The 23864-nt window shown below is 55.5% G+C and overlaps 1 protein-coding gene across 1 annotated transcript in view; it reads right to left on the bottom strand.

The window, feature by feature from the left end:
* Positions 1–4578: 4578 nt before the first annotated feature.
* The window catches only part of CPNE7 (copine 7), a 53651-nt gene continuing 34365 nt past the window's right edge, over positions 4579–23864 (bottom strand). The window contains exons 3-15 of the mRNA XM_060253571.1: positions 23082–23156; positions 22911–22985; positions 21951–22034; positions 20994–21083; positions 20672–20770; positions 19857–19943; positions 19453–19512; positions 16297–16430; positions 13452–13506; positions 12491–12542; positions 10433–10566; positions 9016–9252; positions 4579–4840 (exon numbers count right to left, since the gene is read on the bottom strand). Coding sequence (XP_060109554.1) covers positions 4703–4840; positions 9016–9252; positions 10433–10566; positions 12491–12542; positions 13452–13506; positions 16297–16430; positions 19453–19512; positions 19857–19943; positions 20672–20770; positions 20994–21083; positions 21951–22034; positions 22911–22985; positions 23082–23156 — 1320 coding nt within the window. The 3' untranslated portion in view covers positions 4579–4702. The remainder of the gene's footprint in view (positions 4841–9015; positions 9253–10432; positions 10567–12490; positions 12543–13451; positions 13507–16296; positions 16431–19452; positions 19513–19856; positions 19944–20671; positions 20771–20993; positions 21084–21950; positions 22035–22910; positions 22986–23081; positions 23157–23864) is intronic.

Below are 23864 nucleotides of genomic sequence, written 5' to 3'. Positions count from 1 at the left end.
AGAACGGTGTGTGTGTGTTGAAGAATAATAATAAGAAGAAGACGGCATTGGATTTATATTCTGCCCTCCACTCGGAGTGGCTCACAATCTCCTTTATCTTCCTCTCCCACAGCAGACACCCTGTGAGGTAGGTGGGGCTGAGAGAGCTCTCCCAGAATCCGCCCTTTAAAGGACAACCTCTGCCAGAGTTATGACTGACCCAAGGTCATTCCAGCAGGTGCAAGTGGAGGAGTGGGGAATCGAACCCGGTTCTCCTGGATAAGAGTCTGCATGCTTAACTACTACACCAAACTGGCTCTCAAACCTCTGAGCCTCTTCTCTGTCCATGGTGCTGAAAGAGGAAGTTCTCTCCTGAACCTCCAGCAGTTGGTCTGGAAGACTGCTGCCAAAACTCCCACACTCACCTCTCCCTGCCCGGCTCTTTCTGTCTCCCTCTCTCCTCTTTCTAGCTTCCTTGGGACAGTGGCTCAGTAGTAGAGCATCTGCTTGGTAAGCAGAAGGTCCCAGGTTCAATCCCCGGCAGCTCCAACTAAAAAGGGTCCAGGCAAGTAGGTGTGAAAAACCTCAGCTTGAGACCCTGGAGAGCCACTGCCAGTCTGACTGACAAGACTGACTTTGCTTGATGGAGGGTCTAATTCAGTAGAAGGCAGCTTCATATGTTTATATGTTCATGGGGAGGACCAGCGGTTCAGTGGTAGAGTGTCTGCTTGGGAAGCAGAAGGTCCCAGGTTCAATCCCTGGCATCTCCAATTAAAAAGGGTCCAGGCAAATAGGTGTGAGAAACCTCAGCTTGGGACCCTGGAGAGCCGCTGCCAGTCTGAGTAGACAAGACTGACTTTGATGGACCGAGGGGGGTCTGATTCAGTAGAAGGCAGCTTCATAGGTTCATATGACATATAGGAAGGCCTCAACCTGGCCTCTCTTCAGCTCTCATTAAACCTTCCTCTTGAGTGTTAAAGCTTGCTGCAGCTGTTATGAACGAGAGTGCCCCTCTCTGAATGCTCATGGGAAGCCAGGCTGCCCACCCGCGCTCCAAAGGGGACTGCACAAAATGATTGGTGCAAAATGAGACCCTCCACCCAAAGAGGTTTCACCAAGAAACTGTAGGAAAGAAGAGCCAGCCACTTGGCTTGCCAAGCACAATAAACACAAAGAAACCTGCCAACCTGCTTCCTTTCCATGCAGGAGTCTGATGCAGTGGTGACTCCCCCATCAGGCAGCCATGACTTACTACAATAGCTTTGACTCCAGTTTGGTGTAGTGCACAGACTCTTACCTAGGAGAACAGGGTTTGATTCCCCGTGCCGGATTAAACCCTGTGGAGGCCCTCAGGCAGTCAAGATCTTGGGGGGGCCCTTGCAAATTATCTCTGAGTCCGAGTACCCGCCTCACCACTCAGGGCCCCCACTGCAGCCTGCTGGCACCTTCTCAAAAGCCCCTTTGGCAAAACTGTGGGGAAGAGGCAGAGAGAGGCAAAGTTGGCAATGATACCAGCAGCAGCTGCACCAGGCAAGTTGGGCAAGGAGCAGCTCAGTTGCTGGCTGCCTGTGCAGGCTGGGAGGGCTGCAAGGAGGGGGGAAACTGGGGGCAAAGCCAGCCCGGGGCCCCTAAAGGTGTGGGGGCCCATGGCCAGTGCCTACTTGGCCTAATTGTTAATCGGGCCTTGTTGATTCCCCACTCCTGCATATGCACCTGCTGTTGTGGCCTTGAGTCAGTCACAAGTTCTCGCAGAGCTGTTCTGCTCAAGAGCAGTTTCTGTCAGAGCTCTCTCAGCCCCACCTACCTCACAGGCAGTGTTCCCTCTACGCTGAGTTAGCGTGAGCTAGCTCACAGGTTTTTAGCCTCCAGCTCACGCATTTTTGTCTTAGCTCGGGAAGGATGACCCCAGAGCACAATAATTTATGCAGTAGCTCACAACTTTAATGCCAGGAGCTCACAAAGTGGAATTTTTGCTTACAAGACTCTGCAGCTTAGTGGGAGCATCACTCACAGGGTGTCTGTTGTGGGGTGGGGGCGGGGAAGGAGATTGGAAGCTACTCTGAGACTCCTTTGGGTAGTGAAGGGTAGGGAATAAATCCAGTCTCCCCCTTCTCTTCCTCCTGGTCAGGATGCTGGCACAAATGCTGTGCAGCAGGGATGCCTTCAAGCTCCCTCTCTAGCCTCTCAGAGTGACTAATGCTCGCTAAGTAGAGTGTGGCCGGAGCCCCAGTTGCAAGACTGCTGCTTCTCATCTCTCAGTGGCACAGCTGGGATCGAACCTGACAGCTCTCCCTGGAAATGTGCATCTTCTGTGATTCACGCAGCATGCACACGACAGGCAGAAAGTGCAGCGGCAGGATTCTCTTTTTTTGTAAAAAACATACGAATGAGGTTAGGCCAAGAAAAAGCAGCAGGGTCGGTGCAGTCTTGCGCATGGACATGGAGGGTCATGTTAAGGTACATTCATCCTTCCGGAAGGTGCCCAAGATTCCAGGCGGCAGAGAATTTTTTCCGCTAATCATTTAGCAAGCTGCAGTTTGCAGAATTAGCATAATCCTTGGATCTGCACAGGATAGAAGACACCACAGGGCGGGATGTTTTCATCCTGACAGCTTACAGTGGGAGGAGCCCCCACCCAGAGGAGAGACCCTGGCATCATCGCATCACTGGTGAGCATGGGTGTCGCTTGTGCTCCTCCATCTCACAAACTGGCCCCAACTCACAGTGGTACTTCCATATTCCCCCCTGGCTATTCTCAACCCATCTCATGTACCTGGGGCAGTGATGCTCTGTATTCTGGGTGCTTGGGGGGGGTACAGTGGGAGGGCTTCTAGTGTCCTGGGCTCACTGATGGCACTTGGGGTTTTTTGGCCACTGTGTGACCCAGAGTGTTGGACTGGATGGGCCATTGGCCTGATCCAACATGGCTTCTCTTATGTTCTTCTGTGACACAGAGTGTTGGACTGAATGGGCCTTGGCCTGATCCAACATGGCTTCTCTTATGTTCTTCTGTGACACAGAGTGTTGGACTGGATGGGCCATTGGCCTGATCCAACAGGGCTTCCCTTATGTTCTTCTGTGACACAGAGTGTTGGACTGGATGGGTCATTGGCCTGATCCAGCATGGCTTCTCTTCTGTTCTTCTGTGACACAGAGTGTTGGACTGGAGGGGCCATTGGCCTGATCCAACAGGGATTCTCTTATGTTCTTCTGTGACCCAGAGTGTTGGGCTGGATGGGCCATTGGCCTGATCCAACAGGGCTTCTCTTATGTTCTTATGCAGGGGTCAGTCACCAGAGGTCGACATGACTTCCAGGTGCAAACACACGCACACAATTTACAAAATACCAAAAAAGAAAAAGAAGAAAGAGCAGAGAAGATAAGAGAAAGAAGAAAGAGAAGAGAATGAAAGAAGGAAGGATGAGGAGGAAGAATTTATTTACTTTCCATTTCTGGGTGCTTGGGGGGCACAGTGGGAGGGCTTCTAGTGTCCTGACCCCACTGGTGGCCCAGAAGAAGAAGAAGAAGAAGAAGAAGGTACAGAGCCCAGGGAGAAACATAAATCTCCTTTATTTGGCCGCCTCTCTTGGTACATCAAGAACAGCAGATTTGTCATGCAAACCTTCGGCAAACAACAACATCACAGTGCAAAGAGGCCATGAGCCACACGGAGGGGAGGAGGAGGTGGGGCCAGACATGATGCCTTCCCAGGAGACCAGTGAGCTTCGTGCACAGGGGGGTCAGGCAGTGGAAGGGGGGCAAGTGCCGAAGCAACCAGTCTGGGGTCCTCTGGGCAAATGCTCTGCCTCCCCTGAGCTCTTCTGCTCAGCAAGGGGATGGTGCCGGATTCCAGTAGGTCACTCGTGAGTCTCAAAGAGGGTTGGGAATGAGGGCATATCCATGGCTGGGGAATGTACCACAAGCCCCCTCCGGTCTTCCCATTTCCTGCAGATAAGGGGGCAGCTGGCTCTATCGTGCCAACAAGCTGTGCCAGAAAAACCCCTGGGCATGCTTGCCGGGTGGGGTTGGGGTCCTGCCTTATGGGCAAGCCCCTCCCCCTTCTTTCCTCCTCCTTCTTTCCCACTTCCCAGCCATTCCCCCCTCCTCTTCCCACTGGCCTCCCCCCAGAAGCAAAGGAGGTTGGCAAGATCCCTCAGCAGGGCTTTTTCCAGGATGAAAACGAAAAGGAATCTTGGTTGGGCTGCCCAGGGGCCAGAGGAAGTGGCCAGAACCACCTGATTCCTTAAGGGGGGGCGGGGCGGGGCTGACTGTCTTGCTCTGCTTGGCCCTACACTTGTCAGCTTCATCTCTTTCGGAGCTGTGGGCAGACCGGGGTGTCTCTTGATCACCTCCCACCTTGGAGTCGCTGGGATCCATCTCGTGGGGAAGGACTTCCACACTGCTGTGCTTCGGCAGGTAGGGGCGGGCACCAGTTACTCTGGGAAGGGGGGGCACCTGGGGACCCCCCCTGCAGGCCAGCTCTGGTGCCTGGAGCCACTGAGAGATGTGGGGTGGTATCTGGAGGGTCACTCAGTCCTGTGCTGCGTGGGATCTCCACTGGGGCTGGACGTAGATTGTCCCTGGAGAGGCCCTCCTTTCTCCACTGGCTCTGCATTTTTAGCCATGGTTTTGGTGCATTCTCTTGCTGTACTTCAGGGGGGGAACGATCTGATCTGGCGGATGACGGGGAAGACAGACAGCGTGCCCGGAGCCGGGGCCCTCATCACTGGGGCGAGTTGAGGGTGGAGTCCGGCGTGCTTCCCCTGCTGCAGCGAGGAGCGATGGTCTTGTAGCTGTAATATTCCACCACCTGCTTGGGCACCTCTGCCAGAACGCACTTGGCCAAGGCGGTTGGAGAGGCCTGCAAGACAAAGGGGAGCAGGGAGGTGGGTTAGTGGGCTTCTCCCCCAGGAGACCCTCCAGATCACCCAGCAGGCTTCATGTGGAGAAGGAGTGGGGAATCAAACTTGGTTCTCCAGATGAGAGTCTGCCACTCCTTAACCACTGTGCCACACTGGCTCTCACCACACTCTGGCTCTCACCACACTGGCCCCTCCCCTTTGTCCATCCGAGGCCCTGGGATTTGTTTGGGTTTGTGTGTTTGGAGATTTCCAGAGTCCTGCTTGAGAAAGCAAACAATTAAAAAATAAAAAAACCAGTTTGCATCAAGAGGAAACAATGAAACACGGCATAATGGCGGTAAACGCAACATAAAAAACAATCATTTGGGATCCAGACCCTCAGAAGACGACAAAGCCAACTGAAAAGTGGGGGACAAATTGTCAATTAATAAAAGCCTGGGCAAACAGAAATGTTTCAGCCTGGCACTTAAATGACAGCTGAGCAGGTGCCAGGAGAGCCCCAAGGGGGAGAGCAGCACTCCAGAGGGGAGGTGCAACCACCAAGAGAGCCCCGTCTCATGTTCTCCCCCAACTCACCTCCAGGGAGGGGCCAGCGGGGTGAGAGTCAGAGTGTGGTGAAAGCCAGTGTGGCACAGTGGTTAAGGAATGGCAGACTCTAATCTGGAGAACCAAGTTTGATTCCCCACTCCTTCTCCACATGAAGACTGCTGGGTGACTTCAGGCCAGTCAAGGTTGTCTCAGAGCTCTCTCAGCCCCACAAGGGGCTTGTTGGGGGGGGGCAGGAAGGGAAGGCGATTGTCAGATGCTTTGAGATTCCTCAGGACAGAGGAAAGTGGGGTACAAGAAATTCTTCTTCTTCTGTGTGGGAGGAGGCTGCCCTTTCTCATCCCAGCCCCAAGTCGTCTTCTGCCCCTGTGTGAGAGCTGTCCTTGTTTCCAGAGAAGGGTGGACAGTTAGGACCTCCCTGGAGCTCAGTAACCCCAAAGCAAGGCTTTCCCTTTGAGCCCTCAGCAAACAAGAGGTCAACTGCAAAAGTCTGAAGTTGTGAAAAGTGTTTTCCTCTTAGGAGCAGAGCTGGCAGGGCTCGTTCAAGGAGATTTCTCCAGATCCAGGGAGAAAGATTTCCCCAGAGAAGCCCACCACCTGAGAACAGCGCCTCCCCCCCCCCCGCCCCTGTAAAGCGGAGCTGCCGGATCCCCTCCTTTCCAGAGCTCTGAGAGAGAGTCCTTGCAAAACAACCCTGATTCTGGCATTGTTTTCATTAATTTCTTTCAAAGTCTTTCTCCCCAGCGAGGCCTCCAAAAAGTCACCCGTGTCCTTCTCCTTTACTCCATTTCATTCTCAGGGGGAGGGGGATGCAGCCAGGAGGCTGGTGCTCAGAGGAGGGGGCTCCAGATCCCCCTCCCCCCTTTTCCCACAGGGAAGGACTGTCTGGGATTCCACTTCTGGCGCCAGGGCCAAAGGGTTAACCTTCCTTCTTGCCACTTGGAGGCTGAGGAAGAGACAGCTGCTCTCCAGGGGCTGAAATTAGTGACAATCAAACCCAATTAGACCTTTGCAGTGACCGCACTCTCCTGCCTCCTCTGGCTGCCAGAAAGACTCAAAGGTGGGGGGGGGTTACTCCCTGATATGTGAAAACAGACCAGAGAACCCCCCTCCCATGGGCCAGCTCCCACCCCAGAACCCGTGGAAGCATCGCGCCCAGGGGAATACAGAGAGGTGCCTGAGGGCACTTCTGGGACAGGAGCCCAGCATGAAGGGGAGGCTCACTACGCATTACAGCCCCGATCTGAATTGGAGCCCTGCACACCTGAACATCAATGTTCCCTCTAAGCCATGTGAGCAAAAATTCTACTTTGTGAGCTACTGGCATTAAAGTTGTGAGCTACTGGCATTAAAGTTGTGAGCTTCTGCATAAATTAGTGTGCTCTGGGGCTATTTTTGCTGAGCTAAGACAAAAATGTGTGAGCTGGAGGCCAAAAATCCATGAGCCAGCTCACACTAACTCATCGTAGAGGGGACACTGCTGAACATTGAGTTTAACGATGGCTTTTTTTTTGTAGCAGGAACTTCTTTGCTTATTAGGCCACACCCTCCTGATATAGCCAATCCTCCTGGAGCTTACAGGGCTCTTCTTGCAGGGCCTACTGGAAGCTCCAGGAGGGTTGGCTATATCAGGGGGGTGCGGCCTAACATGCAAAGGAGTTCCTGCTACAAAAAAGCCCAGAGTTTAGCAATCAGGACCTCCAGCTCCGCTCTGGTTTGGCCCTTGCCTGGCCACTGTGCTTCCTGCAGTGATGGATTGTGGACTTCATGGAGATTTCTGGGGGGTGGAGCCAAGGAGGGGGGGATTCAGTGGGGTAGAATGCCATGGAGTATGTTTTCCAAAGCAGCCGTTTCTACAGGGGAACTGAGCTCTGTTGCCTGAAGATCCGTCGTCATCCCAGGAAATCTCCAGCCATGACATGGAGGTTGTAGCCAAAAGAGAATCATGGAAGTATTGTTTGGCTTTAACTACCTGGGGGTTGGCAAGCCCATGGGGAGAGGAGCCCACATACCACCAAACCCCCTACTAGGTCTGCATTGGTCCCTTAGATGAAGAAGATATTCTATTTGTATCCCGCCCTTCACTCTGAATCTCAGAGCGGCTCACAATCTCCTTTTAATTCCACCCCCCCACACACAACAGACACCCTATGAGGTGGGGGGGGGCTGAGACAGCTCTGACAGAAGCTGCCCTTTCAAGGACAACTCTGCAAGAGCTATGGCTGACCCAAGGCCATTCCAGCAGCTGCAAGTGGAGGAGTGGGGAATCAAACCCAGATAAGAGTCCGCGCACTTAATCACCACACCAAACTGGGCTCTCATAGCAAGCAAGGCCGTTGCTTCAGGGCACCCTGCGATTTGCCTGCCTGTCTCAGGACAACAGTGTCGTGTCAACCTCAAGACCCCCCCCTCCCCACTTCAGCTTGTCCCAGGTCTTGAACCCCCTGAGCACCCACCAGGCCTGGGATGGCGGCCAGCTGTTCTGCCTGGAGAATTTGGGTTGACTCTAGTGCCCCTCGCTTTGGTGTGGAGCAGCTGCCCATTCCGGGGCTTGGCTGTCTGAAGGGAAAACAGAGCCTCAAGGGCAGGACTTCTCTCCCCCTCTCCTTATCGATTGATTGAAATATTTATGGGCTGCCTTTCTCTGAGGCTTCAGGGCAGTTAGGGAGGGGCTGAGAAGCACAGTGAAATGGAGATGAATAATGCCAGCCTACAAAGAGCCGAAAAAGAAGCCCAGGGAAACATCACTATCCACAGACCAAGGAGGGCTGCCCTGTTAACCTCTCTGCAGCAGGAGAAAAGACCAGGAGTCCCTGAAAGACCGGGCAGGCAGGGCCTTTTTGTGGCAGGAACTCCTTTGCCTATTAGGCCACACCTCCTGATGTAGCCAATCCTCCCAGAGCTCCCAGTAGGCCCCGTAAGAAGAGCCCTTGAAGCTCCAGAAGAATGGGCTACATCAGGGGGTGTGGCCTAATAGGCAAAGGAGTTCCCCCCCCCCCAAAAAAGCCCTGACACTGGTAGGAGAGGAGCTTTCGGGAGACACTGCTCACTTCCTCAGATGCAGCTAGCACCAAGGCTCCCTCTACGTTGCAGAGTCTTGCAAGCAAAACTTCTACTTTGTGAGCTCCTGGTATGGAAGTTGTGCGTTCCTGCATGAATTAGTGTGCCCTGGGGTCATCCTTCCTGAGCTAAGCCAAAAATCTGTGAGTTGGAGGCTAAAAATTTATGAGCTAGCTCGCGCCAGCTCAGCTTAGAGGGAACACTGGCTAGCACATATGGGTTCTATCTTATCTCCTACCAGAATGGGGCGGGGGACCGAGGAAGGAGAGGTTGTTGTCTTTTTTAAAGGGGAGGAAATGCCGCTGGGAGAAACTGAAGCAATGGCCAGCATGGGAAGCCCCGTACAATGTTGGCTCGGAGTAATATTAGAGAGGAACTGCAGCTATTACCTGCCCGATGAGGGCTGGGGCTGGGTGTAAGGAACGCGGGCAGCAGGGTGTGCTGTGCAATGCACAGCAGATTCCGGGATCCTCCTTGTTTTCCATAGGAAAGGAGGCGGTCCAGGCCTGCCCCTGGGAGATGGGGAAGCCGGCTAGGAGGTTCCTGGATCACGGCTGGGGCAACTTACATTCTTGAACTCCCGGAAGGGGACAAACTGGACGATGTCCCGCAGGACGGGCTCGCCCTTGGGGGAACGCAGGATGCCGTCATCCCCGTCCAAGATCTGCATGTCGGTGAAGTCCGCGTTGCCCACGCCCACGATAATGATCGACATGGGCAAGTAGGAGGCCCGGACGATGGCCTCTCGAGTGTCCGCCATGTCAGTCACCACCCCATCTGTCAGGATCAGCAGGATGAAGTATTGCTGTGGAGACACCGATGGGGGAAGAGGGGTCAGAGGAGGGTCTCAGGGCATCCGGGACACTGCTCCTGCAGGGGCCACGTCCATGTCCCCAAAACATCTCTCTCTCCGCTGCACATGGGGGCTGCCGACTCCCCAATTCCAGCCACGTCCGTGGAGAGACACAAAGGATCGTGGCAGGTTCCCAAAAGTGGGCCCCAACTATAATGAGCCCGAGAGAGAGCAGTTTGTCTAGCGCAGGGGTGGCCAAACTGTGGCTCAGGAGCCACATGTGGCTCTTTCAGACATATTGTGCGGCTCTCGGAGCCCCCACCCCCACCCCATGGCCAAATTGGAGAAGGCATTTCTCTCTTTAAAGCCCTTCTCCAAGCCAGCCAGCAGCTTGGAGAATGCATTTAAAGTTAAAACTGCTTTCTTTCCACCTCTCCCTCCCCCCCAATCTGTTTTCTTTCCTTCCTTGCGGCTCTCAAACATCAGAAGTTGATGTCTTGTGGCTCTCAAACATCTGACATTTATTCTATGTGGCTCTTAAGTTAAGCAAATTTGGCCACCCCTGGTCTAGCAACTGGTAAGCAACACTGCAGTGTGCCACAGGCTTCCCATTAGGTCCCCATAGACCTCTGCAAGCAGCGTGACCACACAACCCAGAGGTCCAGAGGAAGCACAGTTTTCAGTGCACCTGCCATAGCTGACACAAAGCGATGCTCCGCTGCTCTGTTATCACCCCCCAGCCCCTCCCCCCAGCCCCTCCCCCCAGCCTCAGGATGGTGCCACCTCTGCCCAAGGCAGGGCACGCATGCCCTCAGCCCCCCCCTCCCGCCTGCGTCTCTGGCTGGCAACAACACATTAGATTAGATGCTCCTTCATTTACTTCCCAGGACTGGCATTAGCAAAGCTTTCAGCTGCTTAATGAGCGGAGAGTTGACAAGATCCCAGAAGAAGTAAAGGCTGGCACGTCCCTCAACCCCCAAGCGCCTGGTCTGCGTGAATAATGAAAGGGGGTTTAATTGAAGTCCCCTTATTTGGTCCAGTGCCTGCACGCATCCTGAGGTTCTGAGGACAGCCCTCCCCACACGGCGGGGGATGAGGGGGAGAGACTCAGCCGTGTTGTGCTCGGCCTCTTCAGAGGAACAGAGGGGAGAGTCGCTTGCCCGGGATCTTTCCCTGCCCCCAACTCACTCACCGATGCCTCCTTGGTCTTCTCCTCTTCTGCTGCTACTTTGGCCACTTTGGAGATAATGGGGGCCACATTGGTGGGCCCGTACAGCTGGATTTGGGGCAAGCAGTTCTGGTAAGATTCTACCACGCCCTGGATTCCTAGCCAAAGGGAAGGAGAGGGTCCGGTGAGGGAAAGAGAGGAGCAAAGCCATTTCCACAGTGGGGCACCTGAACTGGGCAGCCTCCACGACTGTGCTGCCCCCCCCCCAGAAAGAGAAAACCCCCAGTATGAATTAGATTCATGGAGGATAGGTCTGTCCATGGCTGCTAGCCAGGGAGATGGACGGCAGCAATTTACGGGGTTTAGAGCCTGAGGCCTTCCCCTGGCATTCCTTGCTGGCCCTGGGATTCAGAGGTTGACTGCTTCTGGACATAATGGATCCTCCACATTCAGAAGCAGTCAACCTCTGAATTCCAGTGCCAGCAGGCAACATCAGGGGAAGGCCTCGGCCTCTCTGCCCTGTTGTTGGCCCTCCAGAGGAACTGGCTGGCCACTGTGTGAGGCAGGAGATGGACTACATGCACCCTCCCTGGTCTGATCCAGCAGGGCTTTTCTGATGTTCTTATGAAGGCCTTGGCCTCTCTGCCCTGTTGTTGGCCCTCCAGAGGAACTGGCTGGCCACTGTGTGAGACAGGAGGCTGGACTAGATGGACCCTCCCTGGTCTGACCAGGAGGGCTCTTCTGATACTCTTCTCAGGGGAAGGCCTCGGCCTCTCTGCCCTGTTGTTGGCCCTTCAGAGGAACTAGTTGGCCGCTGTATGAGGCTGGAGGTGGACTAGATGCACCCTCAATGGTCTGACCCAGCAGGGCTCTTCTGATGCTCTCCTCAGGGGAAGGCCTCGGCCTCTCTGCCCTGTGGTTGGCCCTCCAGAGGAACCGGCTGGCCACTGGGTAAGGGTGCTGGACTAGATGAACCCTCACTGGTCTGATGCAGCAGGGCTCTTCTGATGTTCTTCTCAGGGGAAGGCCTCAGCCTCTCTGCCCTGTTGTTGGCCCTCCAGAGGAACCGGCTGGCCACTGGGTAAGGGTGCTGGACTAGATGAACCCTCACTGGTCTGATGCAGCAGGGCTCTTCTGATGTTCTTATCAGGGGAAGGCCTCGGCCTCCCTGCCCTGTTGTTGGCCCTCCAGAGGAACTGGTTGGCTGCTGTGTGAGACAGGAGGCTGGACTAGGTGGACTCTCCCTAGTCTGATCCAGCAGGGCTGTTCTGATGTTCTTCTCAGGAGAAGGCCTCGGCCTCTCTCCCCTGTTGTTGGCTCTCCAGGGGAACTGATTGGCCATTGTGTGAGACAGGAGGCTGGACTAGATGGACCCTCCCTGGTCTGACCAGGAGGGCTCTTCTGATGCTCTTCTCAGGGGAAGGCCTCGGCCTCTCTGCCCTGTCCTTGGCCCTTCAGAGGAACTAGTTGGCCGCTGTATGAGGCTGGAGGTGGACTAGATGCACCCTCAATGGTCTGACCCAGCAGGGCTCTTCTGATGCTCTCCTCAGGGGAAGGCCTCGGCCTCTCTGCCCTGTGGTTGGCCCTCCAGAGGAACTGGTTGGCCCCTGTGTGAGACAGGAGGCTGGACTAGATGGACCCTCCCTGGTCTGATCCAGCAGGGCTCTTCTGATGCTCTCCTCAGGGGAAGGCCTCGGCCTCTCTGCCTTGTTGTTGGCCCTCCAGAGGAATGACTGGCCATTGTGTGAGACAGGAGGTGGACTAGATGGGACCTCAATGGTCTGATCTGGCAGGGCTCTTCTGATTGGCGGGGGGGGGGGGTAATTTCTCCTACACATGAAAGAAACTGTCCCTCATGTATTTATCTGATTTTGTCTTTTTGTCTTGGAACCAGCAGCAATCTTTGCATTTGGCTCTGCTCCAAGCAAGCAAGTGGGGAAGGAACACATGCCCTGCAGCACCCAGAGGCTGGAGTGATGCACGGGGGAGGGGGGTGTTTGCTGGCATGTCTGAGATGGAAGACTGGCTTGGCAGGGGGAGCCAAGAGGGAAGAATTTGCAGCAATCCTGGTCAATTCCTTACCTTCACACTCATCATCTTCTGGGTTGAAATTAATGGCAAAATCATGGGAGACCTGGCCAGAAAGACAAGAGGACATCTGGTGATCTTTCCTGCGGCTGCAAGACAGGGCCTTTCCTGCAATGGCCCCAGAGTCTGAGTTCAGGAGCGCTCAACAGGAGCAGGGCAATCACTACAGGAGGAGCTGCTGGGGCTCGCATTACAGCTGCTCCTTCCTATTGAGAAGAAGCCCCGTGTCCCCAGCCTAAATGCGTGGAGGAGTGCAAGGGTGAGGGAAAAGCCATCTGCCCATGCCCAAAGGCACCCTTTTGTCTCTGCTGTCACGTTGTGTGTTTCAAAGCTGTGGCCTGGCTTGACAAAAGCTCTGGGGAATCATGCTAAAGGTTGACAGCCACCCCAGGCATACTGCGTCCCTCCCCGTGAACAGCTTTCCTGGTTTCCCCCCATCTGCAGACTTCCGCCCTCTCCTGCTCCAGCTCAAAGGGGCACCCAGCTGTCCTCCCCACTCCAGTCCTTGCTGTCTATAGTAGCAGGAGCCACATGGAAGGATCTATGGGGGTCCTCCAAACAAGCCCCATTTCCCCAGAAAGCAAGGAAGGGGAGGGTTCTGCTGCTGAAGGTCAAGGGGGGGAACAGGTAGTTTGCACTGCAGCATTCAGAGATCTTCAGCTATGGGCAAAGAGGCAGGGTGGGAAGCCTGGTGCAAGCTGAGAGGGGGCTGGGAATAGGGGGAAACTGGCAACACCCTTCCGTGTGCAGTTTAAGAGCTGGCCTCTGGGTTGGGGACTGGACCAGCGTGGAGCAAACAGAAAGGACGGGGTCAAATCAAGACAACAGTGCCAGTTTGTGGGGAAGTCAAAGCAAGGGCTTCGACCCTAGAAATGCACATTAAATAGCCCCCACCCCTTCCCCACAGCCCCCTCTTTGCCACCCCCTCCCCTCATCCCTTTTGTCCCAGACTGACCTCATAGTTTGGCGGGATCCTGGCTCCAAAGCCTAAAGCTGAGAATTTTTTGTCACTGTAGTGGGGGCAGAAAGCGAGATCAGACTGCACGCTGAAGTAGCATTTTGGGTTGCACCCGTTTCCCCCAGCAGGGCAAATCGACCTCCCCCTGCCCGGTAATGAGCCCCCACCCCAAGCCCTGTGGTCCAGATCTGAATCAACCCACCCCCACCCCCACCCCCGCATTGCTGGGTATCGAGTTCTGTGCACTGAACTTGCAGTGGGGGGTGGGGGAGATTGAGAGGCCCTGGGGAGGGGAGCGTGCAAGGGGAAGGGGTTGCCAACTCATGGTTGGGAAATTCCTGGGGATTTGGGGGGGTTGGAGTCTGGGGAGGGCTAGGGGAGGGACCTCACTGGGGTCTAAGGCCACAAAGACCACCCTCCCAAGCCCTCATCTTCTCCAGGGGAACTGATCTCGTCATCTGGAGTTTGGCTGGAATACTGAGAGATCTCCAGGCCCCACCTGCGGGTTGGCAGCTCTGTGCCCAATCTCAACCTGCCATGAGTGGGGTGGGAAGGGGAATTTAGGTTGCCAACCTACAGGTGGGGTCTGGCGATGTCCTAAAATTTCATCTGAGTTCCAGACAGCAGAGATCAGCCCCCCCTGGAGAAAAGGGCTGCTTTGGAGAGATTATACCCCCTGAAGTCCTCCCCCTCCTCAAACTCTGCCTTCCTCAAGCTCTGCTTCCCAAAATCTCCAGGAATTTCCCAACCTGGATTTGGCAATGGGAGAAGAGCTAGCACCAAGCCTGGCTACAAACATAGCCAGCTTCAAGCGGGGATTGGATCAACATCTGGAGCAGAGGTCCATCAGTGGCTCTTAGCCACAGCAAATTGATGGAACTCTCTGTCTGGGGCAGTGATGCCCTGTATTCTTGGTGCTGGGGGGGCACAGTGGGAGGGCTTCTAGTGTCCTGGCCCCACTGGTGGACCTCCTGATGGCACCTGGGTTTTTTTGGCCACTCTGTGACACAGAGTGTTGGACTGGATGGGCCACTGGCCTGATCCAATGTGGCTTCTCTTAGGTTCTTATTTCTGGGGCAGTGATGCTCTGTATTCTTGGTGCTTGGGGGGAAGCGCAGTGGGAGGGCTTCTAGTGTCCTTGCCCCACTGGTGGACTTCCTGATGGCACCTGGGTTTTTTAGCCACTCTGTGACACAGAGTGTTGGACTGGATGGGCCACTGGCCTGATCCAACATGGCTTCTCTTATGTCTGGGGCAGTGATGCTTTGTATTCTTGGTGCCTGGGAGGGCCACAATGGGAGGGCTTCTAGTGTCCTGGCGCCATGGGTGGACCTCCTGATGGCACCTGTTTGTTTTTTGGCCACTGTGTGACACAGAGTGTTGGACTGGAGGGGCCACTGGCCTGATTCAACATGGCTTCTCTTATGTTCAGAGCTGGGGTCTCTGATCTTCACAGCAGGACCATGCTGTGCTCTGGAGCTGTAGGGCTCCAGAAGTGGGGGGCTGCCCCCTATATGGTGACATCCCTCCTCAAGGTCTTCCCTCCCGCCATCTATCCTTCCACCCCCAGTTTCCTTACAACATGCATTGGGCTGGCCCCTGACCAGTGAGCAGAAAGCAGTGCTGCTGGATCCCTGGGGATGCCAGAGCTGGCAGCACTGGTACTGGCAGTCTTTGACTGCACATGGCCTCCTTAGAGCTGTCCAAATGTGCCCCCCAGTGCCTGCTGGGATTGCTTGCCCACCAGGTCTGGCCCTGAGCATGCTCTGTAGGGCCCAGCCTTCTTCTCTGCCCAGCCAATCCAGAGCTGTGCTGAAGGGCCAGAGTCCAGGGTGGAAATCCAGGTCCAGCTGAGGCCAGGGGGAATGGAGTGGGGAGGGAGGGAGCTGGCTGCAGCCTTGCGATTCAAGCACCCCCCACCATCTTGCAGAGTTGGAAATGGTTTCAGTGGGCCACTCCCCGCCAAGTGACGGAGTTCCAGCAGAAGTGGCGGTAGGAAGCACCAGGGGATCTTCCAGGGGCGCCCTCTCCATCCAAAGCAAGCCCCGGGGATGTCCAGCCCAGGGATTGGGGAATCAGAGATATGAGCATGGGGTAGGGTTGCCAATCCCCAGGTGGGGGCTGGGGATCCCCCGGTTTGGAGGCCCACCCCCGCTTCAGGGTCATCAGAAAGTGGGGAGGGGAAATGTCTCCTGGGCACCCCATTATTCCCTAGGGAGGCGGATTACCATAGAGTATAATGGAGAATTGATCCACGGGTATCTGCGGATCTGGAGGGACTGTTTATTTAGATAGAAACACCAAATTCGCAGCATAGCATCCAGTGACTCTCCTCAAAACACCCTCCAAGTTTCAAAAAGATTGGGCCAGGGGGTCCAATTCTATGAGCCTCCCAAAAAGGCACCCATATCCTTCATTATATCCAATGGAGGGAAGGCACTGAAAAGGTGTACGGTCCCGTTAAATGTGACAGCCAGAACTCTCATTGGAGTTCAGTCGTGCTTGTCATAACCTTGCTCCTGGCTCCACCCCCAAAGTCCCCTGGCTCCACCCCCAAAGTCCCCAGATATTTCTTGACATGGACCTGGCAACCCTAACATGGGGGGGGGGGGGGATGGACTCAGTGGCATACAGGTTTGCCACCCTCCAGGTGGGGCTCGGATATCCCAGAATTCCAGTTAGTCTCCAGGCTGCAGAGATCAGCTCCCCTGGAGGAAACAGCTGCTTTACAGGGTGGGCTCTGCCAAGGTCTGTCCCCTTCCCCAGCCCCACCCCCAAATCTCTAGGAAAGTTCCAACCTGGAGCTGGCAACCCCTAAGGGGTGCCACACCCTCTCACTCACCTGTCATAGTCCTGGCAAATCTCCCCCACGGCTACCAGCGCTTTCAGGTATTCGTTGGGCTGGTAAGGGTTAATGTAGTGGAGGGAACAGCTGTTTCGGGGGTCCCCGTTGGAAGCTGTGAAGTCGATGGCCACCTGGGGAGGGAACAAAAGGCCAGAGGGGCCCCTTTCAGCATAGCCTAGCAGGGGGTTTCCACCCGCTGGGGAGATGAGACTCCTCTTCCCAATACAGAGTTTGAATCCCATGGTTCCACAACCTGTGACAACTGGGGTTCTCTTCTGGGTGCAGGGCCCACATTTTAAGAGCATTTCTGGCTTAAAGGATTCTGGCTTTTTTGCTTGCTTACTTGCTTGTTTGTTTGTTTGTTTTATTGGATTTATATCCCACCCTCTCCACCGAAGCAGGCTCAGGGCAGCTCACAACACATCGCTTACAGCAGGGGTGGCCAATGGTAGCTCTCCAGATGTTTTTTGCCTACAACTCCCATCAGCCCCAGCCAGCATGGCTGATGGCTGGGGCTGATGGGAGTTGTAGGCAAAAAACATCTGGAGAGCTACCGTTGGCCACCCCTGGCTTACAATAAAAACATTTACATTAAAAGCATTAAACAGTTTAAAATAATTTGGTGCTAATTTCGATACAGATTTAAGATGGTGTTCAATGATCTTAAGCATTTGTTGGTTCTAGCGTCCTGATGGTGGTGGTCAGCATTGCAGTTAACTGCTCACTGAAGCAGTGTCGTCTTGCAGGTCTTGCGGAACTGGACAAGGCCCCGCAAGGCTCTGACCTCCTCAGGCACCAGTGAGGGGCGGCAACTGAGAAGGCTCTTTCTCGGGTGGTTTTCAGTCTTGCCTCCCTCGGCCCAGGGATCCATAACAAGTCTTGGGTTCCTGATCATCTAAGTACCCTCTGGGGAACATGTGGGGAGAGACGGTCCTAAGGTAGACAGGTCCTTGGCTATATAGGGCTTTAAAAGTAATAACCAGCACCTTGAAGCGAATCTGGTATAGCACTGACAGCCATTGCTTAGGAGGAAAAGGCTGCGGAGAGGGACGCAGATTCTCCCTCTCTCCATGACTGCAACAGAAAAAACACATTTCCCAGGCCCACAGAGGTGAGGTCTACACCTGCCTCTCCTCCTCCATCGCCAGCCACCACCGCAGGCACAAGGGCGGAGCGGCTTTCCTTTTTGCAGAGGAGACCTCATCTGCCCATTTTCCTCCTCACTTGCCCTGAGAGCAGCAGCTGAAGCGCATGAATTAAGTGAGCGCAACAGTTTGCAGACTCTGGACTGTGGATGAGGGAATCCACCCAAACCCAGAAGCAAAGGAGGAGCAGACAGGTGATCCCCATGTGACCAGCCTTGCGCCGCTTTCCCCTTCTTATCCCTCCCTTCCTCCCCCTGCAAAACAGCCTTGTGAAGGAGGTTAGAAGGAGAGACAGAACGGCTGGCAAAAGATCAATTGCAGAGATACAGGGATTGGAACTCGGGGTTCATTGGCAGGCCTGCCGTGTGGGGTTCTGCCTGACACGCGCCCACTCCCCAACCCCTGGGAAAAAGTTTTCGCATGCAAAACAGAGGTGATGTCATCACGTTGGTGACTGAAGCACCGTTGTTTCTGGGCGCTGAGGGGCCGGGGGAGTTTCTCCAACCTCTCAGTGCCCAGAAAGAGCACGCGGTGCTTCCCCTCCTCAGCACTTTCCAAGTTTGGAGGGTGCAGCTGCCTGCCCCCCAAGTGGTCTTGGTGGCCAGCCCTTCTCCAACTGCCAGCCCCAGAGGCCAGCAGCCGGCGGCTCAGAGGGAAAGAGATGGCCTCAGCTCCTGTGACCCCTCAGTGCCCAGAAAGAACACGCGGTGCTTCCCCTCCTCAGCACTTCCCACGTTTGGAGGGTGCAGAGGATGGACGGTGGGAACAGGGGGGGAGTGCCCACCCCCTGCCCCTGTTGGGAGTTGGCGCCCTAGGCAATTGCCTAGACAGCTTCTCCCATGCGCTGTCCCTGCTCATTGGATAAAGTTCAGCACTATTGCCGCTACAATCCTCTGGGATCCTGCACGGCTCCCTCAGATCCATTCCTGACCCCCCCTCCAGTGGCAATCCTGGTCGTATCTGCAGAGCAGCATCCCAGGAGGGCTTGAAGGCACACCCTTGGCCCCCAGCAGGTAGCCCGGCAAACCGTTGGAGCCCTGTGAAATGACTGGGGAGGGGGTGGGACTAGCAAGAGCAGGCAGCCAGCCTCCCCGTTCTGTTCCTCTCCTGTTGTGAAGTAGTTGGCTGCATCTTGGCACCTCAAAGACTTGGCAAGCGATCGGGGACTGGAAATGATGCCAAAGGGAGGCGGCGCACCATCTTCCAACATGCTGCCTTTGAGCGGTATCCGACTGTGCCTGGTGCCACCAGCCCCCCCTCCGACTCTGCCCGGCCCCCTCCCAGCCAAGAGGCCACTGAGCAACCGGCCTGGATGCTTCCTGGGGGTGGAGGGCGCTGAGGGAGGGGCCCTGGTCCCTGGGATGGCTCCCAGCCTGCGTCTCCGTGAGCAGAAAGGCCTGGAAAGAGCAAGCTGTTCCCTGAATGTTCTGGGATCTGACTCAGTCCAGGAAGGAGATGCTCTTTCAAAACGCAATCTGGGTGCCGGTTGTTTTCAAGGGAGAAATCTGTGTGAAGCTGGCAGCAGGGAGGGAGCAGCTCCAAGGAGGGAAGGGAGCCAGGCTGGCTCTGGAGTGGGAGACGATGGGAAGGAATTGGCTCTCAGGGACTTGGGAGTGCCACAGGCTGGCTGGAACTCACAGGTACCTGCCCTTGTTCTGCAGCACACCTTCCAAGGGAGGGGGCGTGTCTGGCAAAGGTGACCTAAAATCCCAGGGAACTGCTTCTGCTAGGAAGGAGGCTGAGGCGGTCTGGGGCTGGCCACCAAAACCACTTGGGGGGCAGGCAGCAGTTTCCCCCCAGGCCAGGTTGGCCAGGGATCCTGGAGGGTTGTGCCATTTTGGGGGTGTGGAGGCTGCAGGGGTCACTGGGGGTGTGTGTGAGGCAGGGAGGGAGGGAGGTATTTGCGAATGTCTTTCATCGTGCAATGGGGTTAGACTAGATGACCCCGGAGGTCCCTTCCCACTTTATGATTCAAAGAGCCCAAGGGGAGGCAGGTCTAGCTACTCACCGTGAAGTGGATCTGGCAGCCTCCCATGATGTAATCCAAGAACGAGTAGACCCTATGGATCTTCCAGACAAACAAGGTGTTAGCCTATTCCACAGGCGGGCACAGCTGGCATTTGCCAGTCCTCCTCCGGGCACAGCCAGCTTGCTGGGGCTGGCTGCCCAGAGGTGTGTGTGTGTGTAGAGAGAACAAGGAACAAAGGCCCTGGCTGTGTTCACAGCTCTGTGACCCTACAGATGCCCAGGAGATGGGCAAGTGCCAGAAGGGAACGGTTCAGGGAAACTCCAGCGCCCGACTCTGCTGCAGCCAGAAAGGATATCAGAAGACTGAGAGGGACTGAGTCCTTCCTGCTCTGGTCTCCCCCTCCCCAGGGCACCAAGCTTGTCCCACAAGGCACCTCTGCTCACCTTCAGATCTAAGAGAATGACCACACCTGAATTCCTGTAGTTTCGTTTCTTCACCTTGTATTTGGGATTCATGCAGTCCCACTGGATCTGGGGAGGGGCACAGGAGGAGAAAGGGCCTGAGCAGGGCTGGAGGTCCACTGGAGGGGCACGCAAGCCCCTTTCCCCACCTGGAGTTCCACCTGCAAGCACCACAGGAACAAAGGCAGCCGGGGGTCTTGGCGGGGCTGAGTGATGCCACGCCTGCCCCAGCTCCAAGGAAACCTTGCCTGTGCGCATGAGAGTTCCCTGTGCACAGTCCAGAGCGTTCCCAGCAGCAGTCCCTCTGAGCGGAATTAGTGTGAGCTAGCTCACAGATTTTTAGCCTCCAGCTCACCCATTTCTGCCTTCGCTCAGGAAGGATGACCGCCCCCCCCCTCCGAGTACGCTAATTTATGCAGAAGCTCACAACTTTAATACCAGTTGCTCACAAAGTAGAATTTTTGCTCACAAGACTCGGCAGCTTAGAGGGAAGATTGGTTACCACCTCCTGTTTGGGAAAACCCTGGAGATTTGGAGGTGGTGTCTGGGGAGGGCAGGGTTCGAGGAAGGGAAGGAATTCCATGTCCTCCCTAGGAATGGATCTCTGTCATGCGGGGCTCAGTTGTAATCCCAGGAGAACTCCAGATCCCGCACCCCCTGGGCTTGCATGCTAAGCAGTCATTTCAGGAAATGTTTGTTGTTTTGCGAGATGTCTCAAAAGGCGAGGGGAGGAAGGAGCCTGCTTGAAGCGCTCATCCCACCCTCTTGCCCTCCACGCACAGCACACTCACACCCACCTTGTTGCCCCCCATGGCTTTCTGCATCTCCTCAAACGTCGTGTAAAACTCCCCAATGAAGTCGTGTTTGCCTCGGGAGTCATAGTCAAAGACTACGCACTGCAGGGCGCACAGAGAGAGAAGGCAGGTTACACCCAGCCAAGGCCAGGCTCCTCGTCTTAAGAGCAGGAGAGAAGCCACGTCAGTTCAGGCCAGAGGCCCATCCAGCCCGACACTCTGGGTCTCCCGGGGCCAAACCCCAGGGGCCGTCAGGAGGTCCACCAGCGGGGGGCGCTGTGCATGAGCCATCTGCAAGGCTCCTCCCCCAAAAACCCGCACTTACCCGCAGCTTCCGTTTCTCCTCACAGCTGCACAAGGAGTTCAGAGACACTTTGAAGGGCTCCCAGATGGGGCTCAGGTTGTTCTTGACAAACTGCAAAAGACAGGCGGGAACAGGGGCTGGGCCCAAAGCAGCAAGGGGCTTCCCTTGGGGCGGCCTGCCCTTCCTCCCCCCCTCCACCGTTCCCCCTTCTCTTCCCTTCCCTTCCCCCAGAGACTGAATGTTTTCCTCCCATAGGCTTGCCTGGGTGGGCCTGGCAATTATGAACCAAACGGGGCATCACTAGCAGATTTGCCAACTTCTGCAGCGGCCTTAATCAAAGCTCAGGAGCTCAGTAGCATATCTCATTTGCATTCTGCCCAATGACTGGCATCCCTGGAGGGTTTTCAAAGTGGCATTCAGAGGAAATCTGCCATTGCCCGCCTCTGCATAGGGACCCTCCCATCCAAGTATCAGCCAGTGCCAACTCTGCTTTCTGGGGTTGTTTTGTAGAAAAAAGGTGCAGGAGCTCAGTAGCATGTCATTTGCATGTGCCCCAGCATCTATGTGCAGCAGGGAGAGAACTCCCCACGGCATGCAGACCCTGGCTGGAGGTTCAGCAGCTCCGCTCCTGTGAGCTCCTGCTGAAGTCAAGCCTACTTTGCTTCTGAGGAGGTCCAGACAGCCTGGCAGGGCCCTCAAAGCCCCAGAGGTGTTTTCTCTCTTGGGGCTGCAGTGGGCTGTTTCGGCTCTGGGAGGGCCCAAGACCACCCTTTCCTGTCTCCTCCTAGGCTCAAAGCCAAAAAGGGTGTGTGTGGAGAAAGGGGAGGAGAAGTGGGGGGAGGCGGGGGGGGGATGACCTGAGGGCCTTGTCCCCTTTGCCTTCCTCCCAGCCTGCTCAAAACTCCGGCCGGGTCTCTCTTCCTCTCTTCTGTTGTAGTGCAACTAAAGGTCCCACAGGGATTGGGTGGAGGATCTGACCTCAGTGCGGTGCACCAGCTGCTCACTGCCGTCATCATTGATCCGGTAGATTTCCAGGAAGGGATCTGATTTGCTGAACAGGTCCTGAGGGGAGGGGAACACAGGAAGAAGAAGGAGGAGGAGACTGGATTTATGCCCCACCCTTCACTCAGAATCTCAGAGCCGCCTACAATCTCCTTTCCCCTCCCCTCCCCACAACAGACACCCTGTGAGGCAGGTGGGGCTGAGAGAGCTCTGACAGAAACTGCTCTTGAGCAGGACAGCTCTGAGAGGACTGTGACAGACCCGAGGTCGCAACAGAAGCTGCATGTGGAGGAGCAGGGGATCAAACCCAGTTCTTCCAGATTAGAGTCCATGTTCCTGGCTACTACACCAAACGGGCAAGGGCACCTTACTTTACTGTGACACGGCTGGCTTTACCCTCCCATGGATGTTGGCATATGCAGGTTGGTCAGGACTGGAAGATGCCAGACGTGAGCTCACCCATGGGCACCAGCCACTGCCTGCTTCTGTGCTCCTGGCCCGGGGCTTCTGCCCCCTCATTCCTCAGCCCCAAACTCTTCAGGCCTGCAGGTTCCCACTTTGACAAGGCCTGACATACACAAGATTCCCTTTGGTGCCCTCGGTCTATGCCCTCCCCTTCCCCGGGTGAACGGATTGGACACCATGAAGCTGTAACCCTCCCATTCACACACCTGATTTACCAGCACCCACCCGCCCCCCCAATTACCTGCCTTGATGAACTGGGAAGTGGGAGAAAAAAACTGCCTCCAAGTGTGACAATCTGGGAGTCTCCTTTGTTCTCTATGGTAAAGGCCACAGACCCCAAGGAAGGCAGCCTAGAGTGTCACCGTGAAGTGACATTGCATCCTCCCTGAGACTCCACCCTCCCCAAACACGCCCTCCCCCCAATCTCCGGGCATTTGCCAAGGGGGTGCTAGGAACCCCACATGTGACTACCTTGTCATCTAGCTTCTTGGCACGGAAGAAGAGCTCCACATAGCCGTTGTCCCCAGAAATCTCTTCAGAGGTCACCTGTCAGAGAGGAGCGCAAGTCAAAGTGAGATTGCCTGCGGGGGGGGGGGGGGACCTGGAGGCTCCGGGGGCCAGGGCAGTGGGCGGGGCACTCACTGTAATGGTGGACTTCCCAGCACACTTGCCATACTTCAGAAACAGAGGTTTGGTCACTCGCTTCTGGGCCACAATCTGCAAGGGAGAGCACAGGTGGGGGGGGGCTTTGTGAGGTGTACCAGGAAGACCCCCTGGCAGGCAAGAGTCTCCCCTCTGGGATCTCCACCAGCCCCTCAGCAGGGATCCCTCCAGCCCCAGCAGTGGCTCCTAGAATCATAGAGCTGGAAGGGACCTCCAGGGTCATCTAGTCCAACCCCTGCACAATGCAGGAAACTCACCAACACCACCCCCTAAATTCACAGGATCCTCATTGCTGTCACATGGCCATCTAGCCTCTGTCTAAAAACCTCCAAGGAAGGAGAGCCCACCACCTCCTGAGGAGGAAGCCTGTCCCACTGAGGAACCACTCTCACATTCAGGAAGTTCTTTCTCATGTTGAGCCGGAAACTCTTTTGATTTAATTTCAACCTGCTAGTTCTGGTCCTACCTTCTGAGGCCACAGAAAACCACTCTGCACCATCCTCTCTATGACAGCCCTTCAAGGACTTGGAAGATGGTGATCGTATCACCTCTCAGCTGCCTCCTCTCCAGGCTAAACATGCCCAGCTCTTCAGCCTTTCTTCTTCATAGGACTTGGTCTCCTGCCAAGCACTGGAAGAGGCTGCTTGCCTTCTGAGGTCTGGGGGTGTTAAGGCTGCAGGAAGGCAGGGCTGGGCAAAGTGGTTCAGGGGCGAAAGGCTCCCCATTCTGGCAGGACCGAAGCAAATATCCTCTTCTTGCTCC

The sequence above is a fragment of the Heteronotia binoei genome, chromosome 14, assembly GCF_032191835.1.
Source record: "Heteronotia binoei isolate CCM8104 ecotype False Entrance Well chromosome 14, APGP_CSIRO_Hbin_v1, whole genome shotgun sequence".
In the NCBI taxonomy this organism is placed as follows: domain Eukaryota; kingdom Metazoa; phylum Chordata; class Lepidosauria; order Squamata; family Gekkonidae; genus Heteronotia; species Heteronotia binoei.
Note: the sequence above shows the minus strand (reverse complement) of the source record. Positions and strands in the feature narration are given on the sequence as shown.